The sequence below is a fragment of the Lepidochelys kempii genome, chromosome 2 (assembly GCF_965140265.1).
Source record: "Lepidochelys kempii isolate rLepKem1 chromosome 2, rLepKem1.hap2, whole genome shotgun sequence".
Classification (NCBI taxonomy): domain Eukaryota; kingdom Metazoa; phylum Chordata; order Testudines; family Cheloniidae; genus Lepidochelys; species Lepidochelys kempii.
The window spans coordinates 181,926,617-181,950,502 of NC_133257.1; the positions used below are offsets into that span (position 1 = coordinate 181,926,617).

General features: G+C 44.1%; 1 protein-coding gene across 9 annotated transcripts in view; it reads left to right on the forward strand.

Moving 5' to 3' along the window:
• DPY19L1 (dpy-19 like C-mannosyltransferase 1) overlaps positions 1 to 23,886 on the forward strand; it is a 135,416-nt gene that overhangs the window by 87,117 nt on the left and 24,413 nt on the right. For 6 of the 9 annotated variants that reach the window (XM_073332905.1, XM_073332906.1, XM_073332902.1 and 3 more), the window contains one exon: positions 2,621 to 4,347. The exons of the other annotated variants lie outside the window; for them this stretch is intronic. In XM_073332905.1, the coding sequence (XP_073189006.1) occupies positions 2,621 to 2,777 (157 nt within the window). In that variant the 3' untranslated portion in view covers positions 2,778 to 4,347. Of the gene's footprint in view, positions 1 to 2,620; positions 4,348 to 23,886 lie in introns of those variants that run through there. 9 annotated transcript variants of the gene reach the window in all.

Genomic DNA, 23,886 nt, shown 5'->3' on the forward strand with positions numbered 1-23,886 from the left:
ATTCAGTGTGCTCTCGGCATCTACCCTTGCCCGTGTTACATGACCAGTGCCCCATGGGGTCTTAAAAATAGCCCAGGTCCTCTGGCAAACCCTGTCATGCATCCCTCCCACCTCCAAGGGGGCTGAGAAAAAGCACTTTGTGCCAGCCATGGGATTCGAGTACATGTATACCCACCTGCCTCCAGGCTCGCTGGTCGTCGCTGACCCTGGCCTCTGATGCTTCGGATCTGGGCTGGGGAGCCCACCTGGGCAAGCTCAGCATGCAAGGCCACTGGTTGCAGGATGATCTGGCCCTCCATGTAAAAGTCAGGGAGATCAGAGCGGTTCACCTGGGCTTTCAGGCTTTCTTGTCCCACCTGAAGGGCAAGGTGTTGCAGGTCCTGACTAACAATACTGCTGCAATGTATTACATCAACAGGCAGGGTGGAGCTATGTCGTTGGCCCTTTGCCAAGAAGCTCTCTGCCTTTGGGACTTCTGTGTGTGGCATGGCATTCATCTGGTAGCCACATATCTGCCCGGGACCAGGAACGTGTTAGCAGATCACCTCAGCAGGACCTTCTCATCTTGCCACGAGTGGTCACTCCATCTGGAGGCGATCAGTATGATCTTCTGGAAGTGGAGGACTTCCCAGGTGGACTTGTTCCCCTCCTGTCAGAACAGGAAATGCCACGTATTCTGTTCAATCCAGGGGATGGATAGGGGCTCCCTGTCAGACACCTTTCTGTTCCCATGGTGATGTATGCCTTCCTGCCAGTGCCGTTGATTCACAGAGTCCTTGTGAAGATCAAACAGGACAGGGCGAAGGTTATCCTGATAGCCTCCACATGGCCTCGATAGCACTGGTTTGGCACACTGCTGGATCTTTTGGTAGCTGCCCCGCTGCAGCTACCTCTCTGGCCAAACCTGCTATCCCAGAACCATGGCAGTCTTCTGCACCCAAACCTGGTGGTGTTGCACTTGACAGCATGGCTACTGCATGGCTGAATGCGGAAGAACGGGAATGCTTGGCCCGGCTTCAACAGGTCTTGTTGGGTAGCAGAAAACCTTCCACCACACCGACTTACCTGGCCAAGTGGAAAAGGTTCACATGCTGGGCCTCGGAATGATTTATCCAGGCCTCGCTGGATTATCTTCTGCACCTCAAGCTCCAAGGGTTGTCCCTGTCATCGATCAGGGTCCACCTGGCCGCTATTTCAGCCTTCCACCCTCCACTCCAGGGCAGGTTGGTCTTCGCTCACAACATGATGGCCCGGTTTTTGAAAGGTCTGCAGCGTGTCTACCCTCACGTCTGGGATCCTGTCCCTCCCTGGGACTTGAATCTGGTGCTGTCGCGGCTCGTGGGGCCTCCCTTTCAGCCTCTGGCTTCCTGCTCTCCTCTTCTCTCCTGGAAGGTTTTGTTCCTGGTTGTGATAATGTCTGCCTGCAGGGTGTCTGAGATCAGGGCACTTACTTCAGAGCAACCCTATGCAGTATTCTGTAAGAATAAGGTCCAGCTGTGGCTGCACCCAGCATTCCTACCCAAGGTAGTTTCCCAATTTTATACCAGCCAGGACATATACTTACCTGTCTTCTTCCCAAAGCCTCATAAATTGGAAGAGGAACGCAGGTTGCACACCTTGGCTGTCAGGAGGGCGCTGGCCTTCTACATCGACAGGACAAAGCTGTTTCGCAGGTCAATACAGCTGTTCGTTGCGGTGGCAGATAGGATGAAAGGTCACCCAGTGTCTACTCAGAGGATTTCATCCTGGATCGTGGCCTGTATCCGCTACTGCTGTGAGCTGGCAAAAGTGCCTCTGCCAGCAGCTGTGACGGCACACTCGACTAGAGCGCAAGTGTCATCAGTGGCTTTCTTGGCACAGGTGCCAATCCAAGAGATCTGTAGGGCCGCTCCCTGATCATCTGTCCACACGTTCACGTCTCATTGTGCACTTACCTAGCAAACTCGAGACGACGCTGGCTTTGGCAGAGCAGTGCTGCAAGCTGCAAGACCGTGAACTCCAAGCCCACTTCCATGGATACTGCTTGTGAGTCACCTAGAATGGAATTGACATGAGCGAGCACTTGAAGAAGAGAAATGGTTACCTGCCTTTCGTAACTGTTGTTCTTTGAGATGTTGCTCAGGTCCATTCCATTATCCGCCCTCCCGCCCCTCTGTCGGAGTTGCTGACAAGAAGAAACAGAGGGCGTAGGGCCAGTGGCGCCTAATATACAGACACGTGAGCACCACACTTGAGGGCGCCGCAGCCAACCCTATGGATACTGCTAAGGGAAAAATCTCCGACCGCACATGTGAGTGCGTGCACTCCCAGAATTGAATGGACATGAGCAACACATCTTGAAGAACAACAGTTACGAAAGGTAGGTAACCATTTTTTCACTAATTCTCCAATATGACCTGTATTTCCAATATAAAGACAAATGAAAAAAACCTTTAAAGAAGACCTAAGTGCTTTCCGTAATTCATCATAAAGGAGCAAGAGTTCAGAAACCCTTTTTTCCCCTTTGTAGGTCAGTCATTTTAACCCTTAGTTTATAAAACAAACTTGCCATATGTTTCTTTCATTACATTTCCTTACTTGTCCTTCTTTATTTTTGTTTACATATTCAAATATTTTCTAGGCCCGGTTGCAGTATGCCTGAAATTTGGGATGTGGAAGAACCTGCCAATGCTGGCAAAATTCCTTTATGTAACCGTATGAGTAAGGACCCCAGGCCATATTTCAACACAGTATTCCAGAACAGTATTTACAGAGTCTTGAAGGTTACTAGGGAATAACACTTCAGTGCAAAGAACTGTCAATCTTTTTCAACTTTTTAACTGGTAACTGTATAAAAAATCTAAATCAGAAACACCTTTTATACTAAACTTAAAATTAGGAAATGTGTATTTTTAAATATTTGTCGTTTTAAAGGAATTCTGATTATAGAAGTACCTTAACCTGACAGTTTGGATTTCTATTTCAGAGTCAGTCTCTTGAGGTTTGCTATGCAAATGATTATATGTTTGCACACTCTTTAATAAATACTGCTCCAAACAAAAGTTAAGTGGCTGTAGAAAGTAACTACAGTTCTCAAAACCAATCAAATTGTTAAAAAATGCTGTCAGTCTGTCTTAGCAAAGCAAGGTTATTTAAACCATTGGTGCTAGTAATTAGGAACTAATGGATGGTGCTATAGCACCTAGCAGCAGACTTCTTAAATCACCATCACAGTATAATGATCCTCCCAGTATTCCTCTTTGGATAATGTGATACGGTTCACACATTTCTGAAGAAGTGTCACAATTTCTTTAGCCATATCTGTCTGAAGGATGGTTTTATGAGAAACTGAAGAAGGGTTGCTGATAAATTTTGGATCACTTTAAAAACATGTCAGGCCTTTAAGTTTGTCTTTTAAATGGAAATAATTTTTAAACAGTCTTGAAACTGCACATTTTAGATGATGTGCACTTTGCATGTGCAGTAACTTCAGTATTAATTTTCAAAAATAATTAAACCAATGAGAGGAATATTTGCAACTGAGCGGTAGCTTAGCCTCTGATTGCCCAAGGATTTTTAACATTCTAGTACATTCAAAACAACCAGACATGCACATGTGAAGTTTAATAAGGGAAAAAATATTTTATTCAGGCAAAATCCATCATTTATTCTTGTTGTTGTGTAGCTTTAGTAAGGTAATAGAATAAACTCTGCACTGCCAGATGTGCTAAAGCTACACCTTAACTCTGTAGGAGATGCTATTAAAGCCCGTTTAAGGATTCTGTTGTACATTGGACATCTAGCTTTATTTAACTAATGCTGGTTTTTAAAAATATCCAAATAATACTGAAAAAAACCCTTGTAACAAAATTAACCTGACCTTACTATGATTATGGTCAAAAGTTTGTTTAAATGTAATCACTAAACCAAATGTTAGATATACTTTCCTTGAATTGTCTGACCATGTAGAGTGCAATTATCCTTCCTGCTTTGAAGTTTTTTCTTATTTCTATCACCATAATGTGGCCCTGACATTGTGGATGGTACAGGATTTAATTTCACAGAGGAATTCACTTCCCAGTGTACTGGAGCAAGGATATTGTACAGACTATTAACAAACAAGATGTTATAAATTCTATATGTTACAGCCACTGGAAAACATCACAAGTAATCTAGATTTGTAACTGTTGAGACTATATAAATGTTCAGTCAGCAGCCTAATGACATGACAGTGGTCTAGGTGGCTGTACTGGATATTCAGCCCAGACTGCATCTAGCAGTAATAGATGCTGTAGGAATAAACCTCTTTTACAGTAGTAATAAAATGTTGAACATATGTGAAGACTGTGGAATAAAAGCTGATCAGTATTTTATGTATTTGATTTTTTTAAAAATTTGCTTTTTGGGAGGGTTCAGATAAAGGGTTGAAAATACATATTAACTTTTTAACTTTTACAAAAACACATTTTGGTAAAGTTTCTATTAAGGAAACAATCACTAAAAAGGGCTTAAGAGAAGAGAGAATTTTTTAAAAATATGGTGATGAGTTTCAAGAAAGCAGTAAAATGGATATCTTTCTATATAAACATTGTGACTAAATAGTGTTACAGCTCAAAAAAGTACTGTATTTTTATGGGGTTTATTTCAATTGTTCACATGTACTTATATGTAGTTAAATAAAAAAATTCATGGAATGTGTTTTTGTATTTTTACTCATTATAAACATCACATTTTACAGAATTTATTATAATGATTATGTCAGGTACAGGTATGACGACTGCATAGATTAATAATCTTTGCCAAATGATATGGAACAGATCAGGAGTCTCTAATGCTTTAAAAAAATTCTGTCAACCTCCATTTTCCTTTCCTTACAAATGTCACTTAGTAATGTAGGTACAAAACATAATCATGAGCCTAACCCCCAAATGTTGATTGGAGTGGAAATTCATTCCTAAATTTCAAGTTTCAATTAGTCAATTTACTGAGATTTGTTCTTAATAAAAAAAAATATTGTAAACATTAGTCTTCAAAGAGGAACCTGTAGAGTGTCAGTGACTATACCCCCAGCCATTATTTTGAGACTGATTGAGGCACATCTCTCTTTGAAAGTGAGTAATGCATCTTGAAGGTGACGCTATCTTGTCCCCTTGACCTTTCTTGAGTGGCAAAGGGATTTTCAATTTCAAAGCCAAAAACATCTTTTAATCTAATACTAACAAAATATTAGTGTAAAAGTATAATAATGGTTTTGGGGTGCAGGAGGGGATGGAGGAGGTGCTGAGAAGCATCGCAGATTGTCAGCCCCCCAGAGAGCCTGTGCCAGTATGGACTGGGGCTCTACATCAGGACTTAGATTTTTCACCCAGGAGGAAGAGGGATTGTTCCCCTTCCTCTGCTCCCCCAAGGAAAAGTAACCTCGCTGGATGCAGTGGATGCCTTGTCCATCAGCTGTGAGAATGAGGAGGGGCCTTGTGGTTACAGAATTCTGGCACAGCTCCTGAGGTTCAACAGATCATAGAGGATCAGTTTTTGTTTTCTGAGAAAACTGATGAGACATTGCATTCTTTTAAGGACTCCCAGGCTACTTTACAGTCTTTGGGGGATTACACTTGGGCCTCAGAGAGACATCATTTTGAGGGTCAGCAGCAACACCAGCAAGATCACCCCCAGCAATACTTCTTTCAGCCATCCTACCTTGATAGGCAACAGAACTTCCCTAGAAAAAGGCATAGATCACAGAGATCTTCTGGTTCTAGTTTTACCCAACCAGCCCGTCTTCCTCCATCTTCAGGCAGGCATCCTATTTGACATTCATATCAAGAGCAGCTTCCCAGTTGTGAATGTTTCAACCCTGTCTCCTCAGTTCCAGGAGAGGCTGGCTCACTTCTACAGTGCTTGGGATACTATAACAATGGACAGATGTATCCTAAGCACTGTGGGATCAAGTTACGCCATACACTTTCTCTCCATCCGACGCCCTTCCACGTTGCTTTTCAAGGGCCCCTCTCACAAGTCACTGCTCCTTCACTAGGTCCAGATTCTGTGTGCTTTGGAGCTATAGAGGAGATTCCTCATCAGGGAAAGGGATTTTACTCCTAGTACTTCCTGATCCCCAAGTTTCAGGGATGGATGAGACCTATCCTCAATCTCTGCAATCTCAGAAAGTTTATCAAGTACATGAGATTCCACATGCTTACCCTGGCAACTGTTCTTCCCATATTGAATCACAGCAACTGGTTTGCTGCTCTGTCTTCACGATGCCTATCTCCACATAGCAATTTTCCTAGGTCACAGGAAGTTCCTGAGATTTTTTTTTTGTCGCTGGCCAGCACTATCAATATACTGTTGTCCCCTTTTGGCCTGTCATCAGCCCCGTGTTTCTTTTAACAAATGCATGACAGTGGTAGTACTGTGTCTCAGAAGAAGGGGAATTCATGTCTTTCTGTACCCAGACAACTGCCAACTCAGAGGCACATCCAAGGAACAACTCTTCAGTCACACTGGACTTTTTGGATTGACTGGGGCTGGTTTTGAATGGAGCAGTCAATTTTGAATCCAACTCAAAAAATCAAATTCTCTGGGGCCCTACTAGAATCTACAAATTCAAGGGCCTTTTTTCTGTTCAAGTCATTCCAAACAATTCGGCACCTTTGTCTAGACATCCTTTGACCATGTCCATCTATGCCTGAAGCTACTGAGCCATATGACCACATGCCCTTATATGAGTCAACACACAAGATTGTATCTTTGTTCTTTTTAGTCATGATCGAAGTTGGTCTATTGCCCAAGTTACCAGACATTGGACAGATATGTCCAAGTGCCTCCAGAAATATTGCACTTGTTAAAATGGTAGGCAGAACAAAACAACGTGTGCAAGAGTTTCCCCTTTGCCTGTTTTTCTGCTGACCAGAACAGTAGTCACCAGTGCCTCCACGGTAGGTTGGGAAGCACATCTAGGGTCTGTGGTCAGAGCAGGAAGTGTCCTGTCATATCAGCATATTGGAGCTTTGGACCATTTACAATGTGTATCACGCCTTAAAGAATCAGATCAGGGAGCAACAGTTCACATACTCACTGACAGTGCCATCACAATGTAATATCAGAGGAGGAACCCATTCCAAACATCATTGTCAGGAGGCAGTGGAGTTTTAGAACAAGGAAGATATGCCCACAGCGGCATATTTATTGGAATCTCAAAACCTGTTGGCCAACCAACTCTGCAGGACTTTCTCAAACAACAGCAAATGATCTTTAAAGAGCACCATAATGAGGTCCGTTTTCAGGGAATGGGATATTCCATTGGTTGACTTGTTCTTAACAAAGGATAAGAAATGTCATCAGTTTTGTTCCTGAGCAAGACTCAGTTCTGGGTCCTGAACTCGATGCCTCCCATCTGAACTGGGGAGTTGACTTAATGTATGCCTTTTCCCCTTATTCCTCTCATCCCTCAGGTTACCATCAAACTCAGGTTGGACTGTGCCAACCTGATACTTATTGCACCAACCTGGCCAAGACAGTGTGGGTTCTCTGACCTTCTCAGTTTGTCTGCTTGACCTCCCAAACCTCATTCTCTCCTTTCTAATTCGCTGACTGAGCGCCACAGCAAGTTGTTCATCTGGTGTTGCACAGTCTGCCCCTCACAGCATGGATGGTACTTGGAGAGATGAGGAGGAAGGGCAATGCTCAAAGCAGTTCAGAAAACCCTGCTTAATTGTAGATCTACTAGGTCTATTTGGCTAAGTGGAAACATTTTTCAATTCTGTCATCATTTGAAGATTATAGGCCATGGGGGGGGGACAAATGTTATGAACAATTGAGGATATGGGAATAATCAAGAATCACTTCTGGGATCTATCTGGAAGGGGTATTAAACACTGAGTTGATACTCATGCTCTTCTCTAAGATCTTTGCGGATCTAGTGTAAGCAAAGAATCTAGTACTGGAGACTAGCTGGGTGAGTACTGTATTCAGTTCTGATACTTTATTAACACATAGGTAGTATGGAGAAGAGCAACAAAAATGGTTATGGGACTGGAAAGCTTGATTTAGAAGCAAAAACTAAAAGGCCTAAGTATAGCCAGCTTTAGAGATGACTAATAAGATTGCAGGGGCGGAGGAAGGTGTAAAGATAGAAATATATGAATAGTGTAAACATTAAGGAAGGATCATTATTTTTATGATGATAATCGGAGCAATGGGATAGAATGAAATGGAAAATTATGCTACATTTATTTAAAATCTCCCTACAATGAGAGCTAGTAACTGTGGAATAATCTTCCAAATAGTGGACGATCCTTCTGCATTTCATTAAACCCAAGCCTGAATAAAGGACCAAAATGGACACTGTGTAGAGTCAAGCACAGGAGTTTATTATGCACTGCACTGGCAGAGTGTCACCTTGTTTATCAGGCTCAGAGACACTGCAGAACAATTAATTACAATAGATTATATAGGGCGCTCATTGGGTGGAGAGAAGCAACGAGGATGGGTTTTCCCCAATTCCCTGGATAGGTTCCAGCAGCAAGACAAGATAAGCACAGTAAGCCAATGGTCTAAAAGATTACATTATGTCTCTGTCCAAGGACCAAATTAACATATTGCTGACACACAGGTAATTACCCCCAAGCTATGTCTATTAAAGTATACAGGTTAAATCCTAATTTTGGGATCCAGGGGAATGAGGTAGCAGCTCTCTCGGTTGACCAACAGGTACATTCCTAGAGATTTAAAGCAAAAAAGCAGTAATTAGTACTTAACAATAACAATTGTTTAGAAGTTTACCCTTGCATTTCTCTGGGCTAGGATTGGCATACATCTGTGAGGGGAGGGTGTCATAACTCATGTCAATCATATTAGGCCTCTCCCCAAACTCTGTCTGGGATCTGAGGGGTATTGTACCACTATCTCCTCCCTGCATTAGGGTGTAACCATGAGGCCTTTCTCAGTGCTTCATGTGGCTATAACTCACAATAAGGACACCCAATTACATTTGAAGTTATGCTGACTCTGCTCACTGACTTGAAACACACAAGGTTATCTGATGACCCCAGCTTTCTCTTAGCTATGTATTGTTCTTTGTCAGCTAGTCCTCATCCAGGCCTATATAAAAAGTTCTTAGCAGAAACTGTAGTTAAGATCTTACATCCACAGCAAATGGATTTGGGCCCTTCACTGAACTAAGGACTCGGAATTATATTGCAACGTACAAAGTTGCATTGGCAGAGAATGACCCTAAATGGCCAAAAGTTCTTTTTCATCTCTATTATGGCTATTTAAAAGCTTTTCTACAGTATCCTAAAACATCACAGAGGAGGTATAGATTGTACTTCGGACACCATTTTTATGTGATATGAAATATAATTCATGGGGAAGTGTGATCAGAGAACATTTTATGACTTTAGGCAATGGTGATGGGAAATGTTAGCATCTTATTGACTTAAGTTTGAATATGCAGTAACTTTTTTGTCTCCACAAAATCATGTGATGTAGGCATGAGGGACTAAATTCATGCTTTTATAATGCAGGAAGTGGTGGTGGTGTTGTGTTGGTCCTGGATATTGGAAAGACTGGGCAAGGTAGTATCTTTTATTGGACCAACTTCTGTTGGAGAGACAGACAAACTTTTGAGCTTATACAGAACTGCTCTTCTGAATAATACCCAATGGGTATTATTTGTTTGTATTACAGTAGTGCCTAGATGCCCAACCTGAGTGTACAAATACATGAGACCATCCCTACCCTGAATAGTTTACAGTGTAAACAGACCAAGGATTGGGGAGACAGAAGGACAGAGAGATTAAATAACTTGCCCATTTTATCTAACAAATCAACGGTGTGGTCAGATGTTGCTAGATGTTCGGCTGCGCGTGTGTGTTCTCTATGTGTGCCGTCTCAGCTCTGCGCAGACAGCTGGTGCAGCAGACCTTGAGCGAACTGCCCAATAACCACAAGATCAGTTAAGGTACGAAAGCATCCAGCCAGGTTTATTGCCGATGAAACACAGCCCTAGCTCCCTGGATCAATGCCTGCAGTTACACTAGCATATGTATGCCCGTGACAATGGATGCAGCTCTGTCAGTGGCAGGACTTTCCACTGCTCCCTAGGCTGGCCAAAGATACTCCCTCTGAGACTCCATTTCATACATGAATGCAAACAAGTTAGGTACTGCCCCTCTGACGTAGTGAGCTGACATTCTCTGACCTAGCCAATTACCACTCATCCCCTTGTACATCTCTATCCATCACACTGTCATTCTGACTTCATCTTTAGGATGCATCACTGTGTTCCTGTTATCTTTAGGGACTGTGTTGGTATTGAGATGTTCTGGTATCACCCTTCTGGAATGTGCCTAGCACCTCTTAGAAATGTGTTTCTGCAATATCAGCCCTGTTCTTGCAAGATTCTGAGAGCTTGTAAGCAGGCAGAGCCTGACTTCTTCTCATTTTGCTTTATATCAGCAAAGCTTCAGTATTACTTTAGTTCAGGCCTTAGGCCTCACACCAGGCCTCTGATACAAGGCCTTATGTTTCAGGCTCTTTTTCTACTATACCAGAAATAGAATCCGAACCTTCCAGTCCTAGTCTAGAACTCTACCCACTGGACTATGGTGCTGGGGAGGCCCTAAATTCTAGCCCTTCTTAAAGTTCCATAGGCTAGATCAGGTTCCTCTTATTCCCCCTGGTAAACTCAACAGGAGGAAAACTGGTTCTGTTTATGGAGTGTCCTCCAAATTCTTATGCTGGAGAGCAGGCAACTTCCATTTGTCAGAAATAAACCACTAACTTGGCCCCCTGAACCTCCCAGATTCTTCCCTGCCCCTTTGCCCACTTGAGATCTATAGGCGATTAGGACATCTGTGCCAACTCTGAAACAACCTATAAGTCTGATCTGTTCTTCACATTATTTTTTCCTGTATTCTACGTTGATTCAGCTACACTTTGATTTATATCATGGCTATTGTGTTTGATATACTGTCTATTCATCTTATATTGTTAAAAGCCTGGCATGTTATGTTTAATAGGACACATGCTCACTGTATTTGATCATATAGAAATATACTTCATGGCTCCTTGAAAATGAAAGGCTTACACATAAGATTGGGGGTTTTTGTATGTTTTAATACCAAAATATCAGAGTTTAATTTTGTTTCTTGGTCGAAAAACTCTTGCTGATCCAGCTCTGTTTTCTCCCTGGGGGGGAGGAGGGGTGAAGGAACATTATGTTGAGTAATTCTGAAAGAAAAAACCTTATCAAAATAATTCTCAAAATACATCTGCCACTTTCAAAGACTTCATCTTCCCTCTGAGCAAATTGGCAACTTTTTCAAAACCAGCACTTTGTGTTTTTAATTCTAGATAAGATTCAAGAAATGTGCAAAACAGACAGACCAGCTATTTGAGAGTGTTCATAATTTAGCAGTTAAGCAGCTTTGTTACCTTTTATTAAAATATGTGTCTCTGCCAAGAGCTCCTCTGCTGAGTAACAAGTAGAAAAACATGCTGCAGAAATTGTGGCTGATTTTATATATGATTTAAAAAGAGAGTGGCTAAAGCCTGGAGACTGGCTAACCTGCCTCCGAGCTGTTGAAGTCAGGCCCTAGGAGCAGGTTTCTTCTAACAAAAGCTTATTGAAGTCTATAAAAAGGCTATCCTGGATTTTAATGAGTTTTGGATTAGCCCTCTAGTGCTGCAGCTGTAGCTTTTGAGCTTGACCTCACTGACCAGCCATTGTATGGCAGTTCCCTCTCCTTTTGCTGTTAAGAGACTAGAGGTGGTTAGATTAATGGATACATTTCTGCAACTATGGAACTGTTGGTCTAAAGTTTCAGTAAAACCTTTTCCTGCAAGATAACTGCAGCAAGATTTTGTCCTTTTAAGTCTAATTTGTATGTTACTGCTCAGTTGAGGTACAAGGGAGATAAGATTGAAAAAAAATCTTAAAAATAAAAGGGGAAATCTAGCTTTTGTCATCATATACATTTTCACCGTTAAAAGTCCGCTAGACACCTATATTTCACCAGCTGAGAATGTACACAGCTGCTTGAGTTCTGATACCACCCAGTAATGCAGTGCCTAACTGATGCCCAAACCTCATCAGGATTCACAAACTAGGTGTTCCCTCACCTACCTTATCTTCCGGGCCCAGACCAATGAATGCATTCAAAACAAAACAGGTGGTAGTAATTAATTTTCATCCTAATGCTTAGAGCACTCCCCGAAGACATGGGACACCCAGGTTTAATTCCCCATTCTGCCTGATGTGGAGAAGGGATTTGAACTTGGGGTTCTATTCTCCCAGGAGAGGTCCCTAACCACTGAGCTAGGTCTCAATCACTTCTGTTTGAAGCTGTTCCACTGTGTATAAACAAATACTCATTGGAGCAGGGGGACTAGAACCTCAGACTTCATCTGGGATGCGGTGTGCAATTCTTGTCTCCCACATTTAAGAAAAATGAATTCAAACTGGAACAGGTGCAGAGAAGGGGTACAAGGATGATCGGAGGAATGGAAAGCCTACCTTATGAGAGGAGACTCAAAGAGCTTGGCTTGTTTAGGCTAAACAAACAAAGGCTGAGGGGAGATATGATTGCTCTCCATAAATACATCAGAGGGATAAATACCAGGGAAGGAGAGGAGTTATTTAAGTTATGCACCAATGTGGACACAGCCCTCCAAGTGGGGGCAAAAAACTGAACTGGCCTCAAGACTGGGTTTGATAAGTTTATGGAGAGGATAGTATGATAAGACTGCCTGCAATCGCATGTAGCCAATCTGCGACTGCTAGTAGTAACTATCCCAATGGCTGGTGATGAGACTCTACATGGAGAGGGCTCTGAGTTACTACAGAACATTTTCTCACAGGTGTCTGGCTGGTGGGTCTTGCCCACATGCTTAGGGTCTAACTGATTGCCATATTTGGTGTCGGGAAGGAATTGTCCTATTTGTCAGATTGGCAGAGACCTTCAGGATGGGGGGTGTTTTGCTTCCTCTGCAGCATGGGGCACAGGTCACTTGCAGGTTTAAACTAAAGTAAATGATGGAATCTCTGTAACTCGAAGTCTTTAAATCATGATTTGAGGACTTCAGTAACTCGGCCAGAGGATATAGGTCTATTACAGGAGTAGGTAGGTGGTGTTTTGTGGCCTGCAATGTGCAGGTCAGATTACATGATCATTATGGTCCCTTCTGGCCTTAAAATCTGAGCCTCATCAGTGAATGCCCTAACCCCTGGGCTATACACGGTCTCTTTCTGTTGCCCAATAAATATTTTATGTGCAGTGGAATAGCTCCACCAGAAGAGATTGAGAGGGCTCTGTCCACCATAGCCCAGAGGTAGGTGGGAGGTAGGTGACTCAAGTTCAAATCCCTTCTCTGTATCACATAGAAGGGGAAATTGAGCCTGGGTCTCCCACATCCTGTGGGAGCGGTCTAGCCATTGGGCTACAAGTTACAAGGGAGACCCCACCTCATCCATTTTTCTTGAAAAAAAAAAAAAGCTGACCAACCATAGGTGCCTAGCTCTGGGAGAGGGCACACAACTGTGAATCCTGAGTGGAGAGAGATGCCTCCCTCTAACCTAACTTCCTTTTGGGGGTTGGAGCATAGGTGGCTCCCCAGTCAGCATGCTATCTTTTGTAAAACCCATTTTTATAGGCACATGCATTGTATAGGGAGCCTGCATGCCTAACTCAGGACTGTGAATTCCCGTAGGCTGTAGGGCACCAAAAAATTAGTCCCACTTGTGTATCCCACCCTTATTGCCTATGTATGTAGTTAGACTGAGATTGTGGATTTTGGGTATTTTTCAGTGCAAACTTTGAGGATTTTGATTTTCAGAAAGTAGTGAGCACCCAAGGTGACTCAGATTGAGTACCTAACAATTGACACCTAAAATAATGAGTCATTTTTGAAAATCTTGCCCTTAGACTAGCCTTAGGATACAGTTTGGAAAATCGTGGCCTTTACTGTTAAACTCTCTCTGGAAAGATTTTGATGAGCCTCCCTTCAGATAGCCGAGATATTTAGAATATCCAGGAATAAGGTAATTCCTAAATTTCTTGGTAAATTAGTTGGCTGGCACTCATTGTTGTACTCTCATCCCCATTCAATTAGAAACGCGTTATGCAGATTGTGGATGGAGGAAATATTTAATTTAGTAATTGGAAAAATTCTTACATTCCTGTGGTATTTCAAGGGCCATTCAAGCTAGTCGCAAGAAAATATTTTTGGCAGATCAAGTAGTAGCTTTAGCATTTCTGCTTCAGCATTTTTTCAGCAAAATCCAAGGCTGTACAAAGAATGCACCTTCGTTTACTATGGCCTTGCCTGCCCTCGAGACCTTAAATGCACTAACCATCGTTTGGTGACCTTGTTCCACGTCTTTTAGCTACATACACACAAATGCTTTTAGTAGGACACAAGCATCACAATCAGCATTTTGGTTAGACTTCCTTCAAGCAAGGCTAAGCACTGTATTGTGTTGCTATGACTATTTGGAAGAAGATTTCTTCACTGATTGTCAATTTAAATTCATCAAATATACTTTTGAAAGGAGAGAGAACGTGCTAAATCCGTTATCAAAGACACTTTTTTTATATCGTAATCTTTATGCTTCTCTAGTGACTTGTTCTCTTTGCTTCAGCTTCTGCTACCCCTAAAGTCTTGAAATCAGTGGGACTCCTTCCAGAATGAATGTGATGTCTGAGTAATGATGTCAGAATCTAGCCCTTAATTGATGAATTCACATCAACACAGCCCTGTGTGTTCGTATTCATAAGCTCTTGGTCACTGTTCCCTCTAAGCTGTGCGCACGCGCACAGATCCTAAACCCCGTGCACACTGCGAAACACCGCGCACACAAAAATTTGCACAGAAGAAATTTTTTGTGCACATGGCCCGTCAAAAATTAGAGGGAACATTGCTCTTTGTGATTTACCTGGAGAATTGGCGGTTTCCTCCATTAGGTTTGTGCTTATGTAAACTCACAGCCTCCTTCCAAATGCCCTTTGTGGCCGCAAGGCAGCCCTGCAAGTGGCCCCTTGCCTCAGTTTCCCTCTTGATTCCTCAAATAAATTCAGGAAACCCCTCAAAGTATATAAATAGCTATTTGGGAGGGGTTGCTTTGTTACCAAAAGTCTCACTACCATAAACTAGAATCCCCACCAGCACAATCCAAACAGTACATTTGTCCCAACAGTCCAACACCAAGTACAGTTCCGGCATCTCTCACCATTCCCCTCTAGCTGGAATGTTTCTCTATCCTGTTTCGTTCCCAGGTAGGGTTCTAGCTCTTGCCTGGAGAAATCAGCGGGCTCACCCCTCCATCACTCCCCAGCCCTTCTGGCCCTCCAGCTTTGGCTCTGTGATGTAGAGACATCAGCCCTCTCTAGCTTGGGAAAGTTTGTAGGTGACCCCCGACTACTTTCATGCCATCACCAGCCTAACCTGGCTCCACTGCTCAATCAGGAAACTCTCACCACTCCCTCCTGCAGGTGCATCCCCTCCCTGAAGTTCTCAGCCCAGATCTGCTCTTCCTCTAAGCTCTCTTTATTTTCAGGACTCCAGACCCTCTCCCTCTCTAAACACTGAGTTCTAAGCTCTCTATCTCAGGACTCTGAGCTCCCCTCTTAGGCTTCTGAACTCAGCGCACCCTCCTCATTACAACAAACGTAGGCACACCTGGACTGGAACAAGAGAGCTGAGCCCAGTGACATTTAATAGGCCAGCTTAGCTATTACAGCTTGACATGAATTATTCAGAAGAAACCATTGAATGTGGAGCCTCTGACTTTTGCTGCTGTGTTCCTTGGAACTTTGGTTATGTGTAACCCTAAAAGCATCTCAATGCCAGAGGGCAAGTGGCTCCCTGGTTCTAGCAGATAGTCTCAGCTGATCTGGCCAGCTCAATGTACCCCAACTCACTGTTGTCATAATCTGTATCTAATGTGAACTGGTAACACTTTGGACTCTAATATTATCGTGTGTGTATGTACAAGTGATATGAACAATTATATATACGTGCTGGAACTATGTTCTTAAAATGTTTTTGGCAGGTAGGGCTTAGGGCCCACTTGACTGGTTCCACCCACTTGACCGTGTCTCCAATGTAAATTAAGCAAGAAGAGACAATGGCAAATAAAGGTAAATAAAGCTGTCACACTTGGGGGGGCAAGGGAGTTGTGATAACCATGTACCTATTCTGTTGTGAGGAGGAGACTGCAAAAATTAACATGGAATCCGCTCTCTAGTGGACACAGCAAGCTGAACCCCCAGGAGGGCTTTCTGAGTGTAGCGAGGGGGCATGGCTCCTTTGGAGACTGACAGGCAGGAGCCAACACCCACCCAAGGGTGGGCGGTGCCGAGACAGACATGCCCACCCTGCCAGAAACAGAGGGATGGGACAGGAAGAATAAAAGGCCAGCCCTGCAGTTCAGTTGGGCTGGAGCCGGTGAAGGAGACAGATGCCTTCCCCCTGCAGCTGGAGTCTGAAGACAACCTCTGCAGCACTGAAGACTCACCAGAGCTGCCAGCAGACCAGGATGCTGAGGAGCTGCTGGGACTGCTGCTGGCCATATACCCCGGGGAGATGGAGGACACCCATGGAGTAGAGGTACACTGGAATGGGGATGTAGGAAGTAGCCCAGGGAGACCAGACTTTAGTCCGGTTGTGTTGTTACCAGAATCCAGGTCAGTGTGTTTCGGCCGGATCCCTGCTGACCCAGTGGTGCAACCCTCTGCCACTGTCAGGGCCCTACCTGGTGGAGTAGGGTAGGCCCGGGTCCCCCCACTGCCAACCTGCCCCACCCCCTTCCTGGGGTGGCAGCCTCCCCATCTTAGGCCAAAAGGCCTGTGTTTGTCTGCCGTCTGCCAGAGACAGGATGTCAGACCATCTGTTTGGGGCTCTGCCCTGCCTAGAGGGCCAGGGCCTGAAAGGCTGCTAATTCCCCAACAACCTTGCCTAGATTGGGACTTTAGAGCAAGGGGGCATGGCCTCTCATGCACTCCTAAGTCATTTTGGCATCCTTCACCTGAGGAGACAAGGCAACCCAGTGCTTTGGTCTCTGTGCTGGAGCCTGGCTAAAGACGAACAAGCCATGTTGGAAGAACAAATGTGGTGAGAGAAACTGCTGTGAATGAAAGGCTATAGTTTGTTGGTTTTAGTTTTAGAAGCGTATTTTTACTTGTTTGTAACCATTTCTGTTCCAGTGACTTTACTTGGTATCATTTGCATTTCTGGTATCACTTAAATCTCTGTTTGTTAATGAACTTAATCTTGTTTTCGTACACAACCATCTCAGTGCAGTGTTTCAAACTGAAGACTAAAATCCTCAGCCAAACTAACAGACTGGCGCTGTGCACTGACTCTTTAAAAGAGCAGAGAACCCAATAAGGTTTTGTGAGTGCTACAGTGAATTGGGCTGAGCACTAAAGAGGAGACGGTTTTGGGTAGGCTCAAGACCGGAGTGGCTGTTGGTGTCACCCTGCAGAGAAACCAGGCTGATGGGAGCCAGGGTGAGGTCACCATGCTGTAAGATGGCTGTTGGTATCAAGGCTCTGAGCCAAAGCTGCACAGACGCACCCATGGTTACACAGCAGGCAAGAACACAACCCCTTACTGGTCTGGGTGAGCCCTATGGGGTCACGATGTGCCACTGAATGGATAATGGAATGTTGTGAAATGCACAGGACAGCAGTGATGGTATGTTGTGTCTGATTAACCTGGTACACTGGACAGCAGGGAAGCAATAAAATCCCCATTGAAATAAATCCTAAAGCAAATCTGAGGTCCAGTAGAACTGTTGAAATGAAACTTGGTCTTAATGAACTCAGACTGCACTTGGAACAAGATTGCCTTCCGCTGACTGTGTGTCTCGTGCCAACCACCCAAAAATAAACTATGGAAATAAGAGGCATGTGCAAAACAATCATTGCAAACTTAGAAGTAGGGTAGGATCTTGTTCTCTAATAGCATGGCCATGTCTCTTCTACAATCAGCTAATACACTTGGTTTACGTTGAGGAGCCATCTGTTGGAGCTGTGCACACTAGCTAGTATACATATACCTGGATATTCTGTCACAGATTGGTCACACTTGCTGCTCCTCTAGGTAAACTGGGCCCTTTAAAAACTATTCTCCATGCTAGACCTTGTTAATTGGAATTATTTGAAAGGGAGAACTGAAATGCACGTCAGCATCAGGATGTAGTGACTTGGGGAAAGCCTGCACTTCAACCTCCGCATCAGCGCAGCTTCAGTGCTGTAGCACTTCAGTGAAGATGCTCTAGGCTGATGGGAGAGAGGTCTGCCATCGGCGTAGTTAATCCACCTACCCGAGGGGCAGTAGCTATGTCGGTGGGAGAAGCTCTCTTGCCAACAGAGTGCTGTCTACATGGGGTATAGGTGCTGGAACTAGCTGTGTGGAGGGGGGTTTAAAGTGGTTTCCATCATATAAAGGGTTTACAGTTTGGTTCAATGGCTCACAGCACCCCCACTGTACAAATTGTTCCAGTACCCCGGACACAGGGTGGGATGGGGTGGGGTGTTAGGTTGGTATATCTACGTCACTCAGGGGTGTGGATTTTTCACACCCCCGAACAACGTAGTTACACCTATATAGACCTGTAGTGTAGACCAGACTTTACAGAAAGGGAGGCAAGCTCTTGTGAAGGAAACAAGATTGAGTCCATCAGATAAGGCTTATCTGGATATAAACCTTGAAGGAATCACTCCAGGTCAGTAAAGTGGCCATATATTGCACATTTCTTGAGTCCCCTCAGATTGTCTGTATTAGACACCCATTATAGTAGACTGTCGTAAATGCATGGTATCTGATGATTAGAAGAGGAACATGCATACTGATTAAGACCAGTGGCTCTTGCCTTCTGTGTGTCTCTTAGACAATAAGCTCTATAGGGCAAAGTCTGTCTTTATTTTGTGAGTACAGTACACTGCTGATCATGTTGCTGATATTGAACAAATAATAAATATCAGATGTGTTTTGGGTAAGCATTATTCCAAGCCTTACACATTAGCTAGGCATGGATGTCAGAGCAGGAATGTCACCAGTGTTCTACTTCTAGAGTGGGAATTCTGTTTAAATCTAGAGCTCTGAGTAAAAATCATATAGTATAGCGCAGGGTTTCTCAAACTTCATTTCATTGCGACCCCCTTCTGACAACAAAAATTACTCACGACCCCTGGGAAGGGGGACTGAAGCCTGAGCCCCGCCACTCCAGGTGTTGGGGCCGAAGCCCGACCCCCACTGCCCTGCAGGGGAGGGAGCAAAGCTTGAGGACTTCAGCCCTGGGCAGGGAGGCTGTAATCTAAGCCCCTCCGCCCAGGGCTGAAGCAGAAGCCTGAGCCCCACCACCCAGGGCTCAATCCCTCTGGCTTCAGCTTCCACTCTGGGTGGTGGGGCTCGGACTTTGGTTTCAGCACCAGCAAGCCAGCCCTGGCGACCCCATTAAAACGGTGTTGTGACCCACTTTGGGGTCCCGACCACAGTTTGAGAACCGCTGGTGTAGTATAACCCACATGCTTTATACTCAGGACTTGACTTTGGCTCTCTCAGGGAGAGGGAGAAAACCAGTGGGGAGGAAACATGGATCTTAGTGGATGTTCCGTGTTTCTGCACATGTGCAGAGAGCATAGAAGAGCACTGGCAACTCAGCTAGAAGAATCCAGAAACATCTAGAACAGGGTGTGACAGTTACTAGACACACTAAGTCGCTGTTTCTGCAGCTGTGTACATTTTGCTGGCAACCCACTTGGCAGGTCATGCACTAGTCACCCTCTCGGAACTGAACCAATCAGAGCACATGGGGCAAAAGGTTACAAATTACAGGCGCTAAAGTCAGCCCTTTGGACTCAGTGGCTAATCGAGGCAGGACTAAGAGATGTGTCTGATGTCCTAATCCCTGCAGCACTTTGGATACAGGACAGTGATATTCTAGCTTTTATTTACTAGGTAAGCCCTCCATGAAGATAGTGTGTGGTCTACCAGGATATTTGACGGACCGAGAAGGAGAGCTTGGAGGGAGCATTTGTTACCCTGGAGGTTACAGAGCCTGTGAAACTCACATTTGTTTGTCCGATAACTGCTCTAAACTGGGATTTTGTCTCTGTTAGTAAAGGTTTGTGAATTCTTGCCTATCTTAGTGGGTTTATGGGGAGAAGATGGTGCCATATAGCATGACAGCCTTATAGAGATCCAGCAAGTGGATATTTTATGTGCTGATCCCAGAACCTGGACCACTTTGGATACAGACTACAGACTTCTGTTTCACCAGCAGCTGAAAGGACCAGTCAGCAATTAACCCGAGGGCTGGAATGCTGCTAGCTGTGGAGATCCCCACACTGTTTGTTTGCTGACAGGGTTATGATGCGTTTGAAAGGACTCAGATGCTACCATTCTTCTCCAGCACTGTAGAGTCCAGCTGACACACACTACATATTAGGGTCACTTTACAAAGAGTGACAGGTTTCAGAGTGGTAACCATGCTAGTCTGTATCAGCAAAAACAACGAGGAGTCCTTGTGGCACCTTAGAGACTAAAAAAATTATTTAGGCATAAGCTTTTGTGGGCTAAAACCCACTTCATCAGATGCATGGAGTGAAAAATACAGTAAGCAGTATATATATTACAGCACATGAAAAGATGGGAGTTGCCTTACCAAGGTGTGTGGGGGGGGGATTAGTGCTAACAAGACCAATTTGAAATATAAAAGGTGAGAAATCATCTCTGAGAGAGAGAGAGAGTCAGAAGGGAATGTGTTTTGACGCATCTGCTAATGTACAGAAAATATTACGTTGAAACCTTATACAGTAGAACTCCGTTTATCTGACCCTCCATTATTCGGCTGTCTGTATTAACCAAACAACCAGTGCGCATAGGTCCAGAAATGGGCAGTCCCTGCTGTGGCCACTGGATGGCACTGCAGCCTCGCACTTTCCCGTTTTCCGGATTATCCAAATTTTTGATTATCCAATCTGGTCACAGTCCCAATTAGATCAGATAAATGGGGTTCTGCTGTATTTTAATGTTTGTAACAGAAGCAAAAGGGGGGAAGTCAGTATATGGAGCCCCATGACATGTACCGTTTAATAACTTTTGTTTAAAAGTTATTCACAATATTCCAAATATTTACAATATTTTATACACTTTACAATGTGTTGTATGCATTAAAAGTTTGTTTTACGAAGGAAGTGTGTAGTACTTTCACTTTGACATTAACATCCATTTATTGGAGATTTCCTTCAAGAGCCCCGTGTCTTAACGCTGTGTAATGCTTTTTGAAAAATCCTGAAAAGATGGAACTCTGGCCTATGATCCAGCAAAGACTTCGGCTCAGGGGCAGGAAGAATGGGAGTGTAACAGTTATACAGAACGTTGCCAGAGCAACCTGTTACAGTAGCAGGGCAATGATCCAGAGAGCGGTGAAGAGTAAACCCAACCACATGATGCACCAAACCAAGTTAGAGCGACAGGAGTGCAGTGAGGAGATATTTTGGTGACCTGATGAATGTCTCATATGCATCAGTCACAGCAGGAAGTCATTACAAAAAAGTGGATGAGTTATGGCTTAGCTCTAAAATGGTTTCCAGCGTGAGCTATTTCTTGAGTCTTTGGGGAAGAAAATACCCTTGGAGCTGTGGATTATCAGGGAGTAAGGGGAACAGACCTCAGGGGACAGAAAAGACAAGGGCCAAGATTTTCAAAGGTGACTAATGATTTTAGCTGTCCAATTCAGACTTTCAGAAAGTGCTTTGAAAACCAGGCCTCTGTAAAGGTGTCTCCAAGTTGGGTACTCAAAAATCACCACTTACTTTTGGCCAAGAGTTCCAGAACCCTGTAAAAAGAAGAAACCAACCGCCTGCCACTGGTCCACTTCACATCAAGGTTTTACCACCTTGGTTACAGGAAATGTCTGAAGAGTTAGAGGTGGTGATGATAGTAAAGAAACATGGGAGTAAAAAAAGAAAGTGCTTGATTTAGATTTGAGTATTAAGTAAAGATCAGAAGGTAGAAAGCTGAAAGAAGCATTCAGGATATTTTTGTGTTCTGCCCATCTGTTTCAGCCTCTGAGTTGGTGGTATTTGTGACACAAAACCAGCACATTCATTTTCCACTGGATACTCATCCAGCTTCCTCTTCACGTGCTGGTATTTTGCTTGATGGGGTTTGGGGATGTTGCCATGGTTTTAGATCAGCTCTAAATGGCAGACCTCTCAGGAATGATGTTATGGCATTGGCCAATCATCCATAACTCCCTCAGGCACAATTATTTGGAGATTAACATAAGATCAGATGGGGAATAGCCACTGGTGCAGAAGCAAATCTGGTTGTTGTGTTGCTGTTCCAGGTAGTTGGACAGAGGGGTTAGTACTGCCTAGGTAAACTTTGTATTAGCAGAAATCACAAACTATGTCAACTTCCCTTGTGGGCTCATTGTGTTGAAGTAGAAGATGAAATGTATGAGGGATGTGGTACTAAAGTAAGTTATGTTAGCTGTTGCTGGCTGGGCAGAGTTTTGTTTTATTTTACAGTAGCACTGTTGGCTTGCTTAGTCATTGCATCGGTATTGAACCAGTCTGCTATTTAAAATTTTCATAACATCCCCAAAATCCTGTTGTCCTTGCTGGGCAAACATAATCATCTCATGGCCATTGGTGCTGACACCCTCTATTTCTATATAGTTTTGGGACCATTCCACCTTTGTTGTTCCATATATTACCTGGCACAATGTTCCACTGCTTTCTTAATTATCTTATTACCGTCAGGTTGCATCTCCCAAAGCCTTTGGATTCCAGACAACTCAACCCACGGTCCAGGTGGCAGGAGTTTTAAATTCCAGGTGTACTAAACAAATAACTATGATTGAAACTATCTGCTCTGTGCACTCCTATTTACATTTCACGTTATGACAGCAGTTCTTAAACTATGGGTTGAGACCCCAAAATGAGTGATATCCCCATTTTAATGGTGTAGCCGGGGATGGCTTAGACTTGCTGGGGCCAGGGCCAAAGCCGAAGCCCGAGCCCCGCTACCTGGGGCCGAAGCTCTTGGGCTTGGTCTTTGCCCCCCCCTCCCACCCCACCCAGGGTAGTGGGGCTTGGGCTTTGGCCCCTCCCCACCCAGGGCAGCAGGGCTCGGGTGGGTTCAGGCTTTGGTCCCCCGTCCTGGGGTCCGGTAATAATTTTGTTTTTGTCAGCAGGGGGTTGTGGTGCAATGAAGTTTGAGAACCTGCTATGTCTACGTTCCCCTTCCTGACCCTCTCCTGGGAATTTGTGAGAAAACAAATACGAGAAAGACCCAGCTAACTTTTACCAGACGTTTCCCAGATAAAGGCAGTTTTCTCTGATGGTCTTTATGTTGAAGAGATGCAAAAAGGAGAGTGTTCATTACAGGCCCACGGCCAGCTTCAGCACTGACGTGCTTTTGCTTTGATGGTCTCAAACTGTGTGTGTGTAAAAATTGGAGGTGATGGAAAAACAAAAAGGTTTAGAGTGTAGGTCATTTCAGATAACCTCCTGAGTATGGGAGACATGCACATTTCTTGAGTCCACAAGAGCAGAAAGGAAATCTCAGGAGAAAAGATCCTCTAACACGTAGTCAGGTTGGAAATATTCAGAGAGCTACAGAGGCAGTCCGTGCTGTCAGGAGGAGGATGTAGGCGTGAGGGACTTTACACCACTCCCTGTGTAAAGGTGGGATGAAAGGACGGATACCCATCAGCTATTTTTCTGCCCTGTTGATGATCTCTTCCAAAATATTCCCTTCTTTGTGTTGCACTGTCATGTCAGGCCAACCTTTGCTGCTGTCACCAGAATTAATTAGAGGGAGTAGAGGAGCAAAGAAGGACCATGTGAAGGTGAATAAAAAGGAAGCCAAAACCCCCTCCTACCG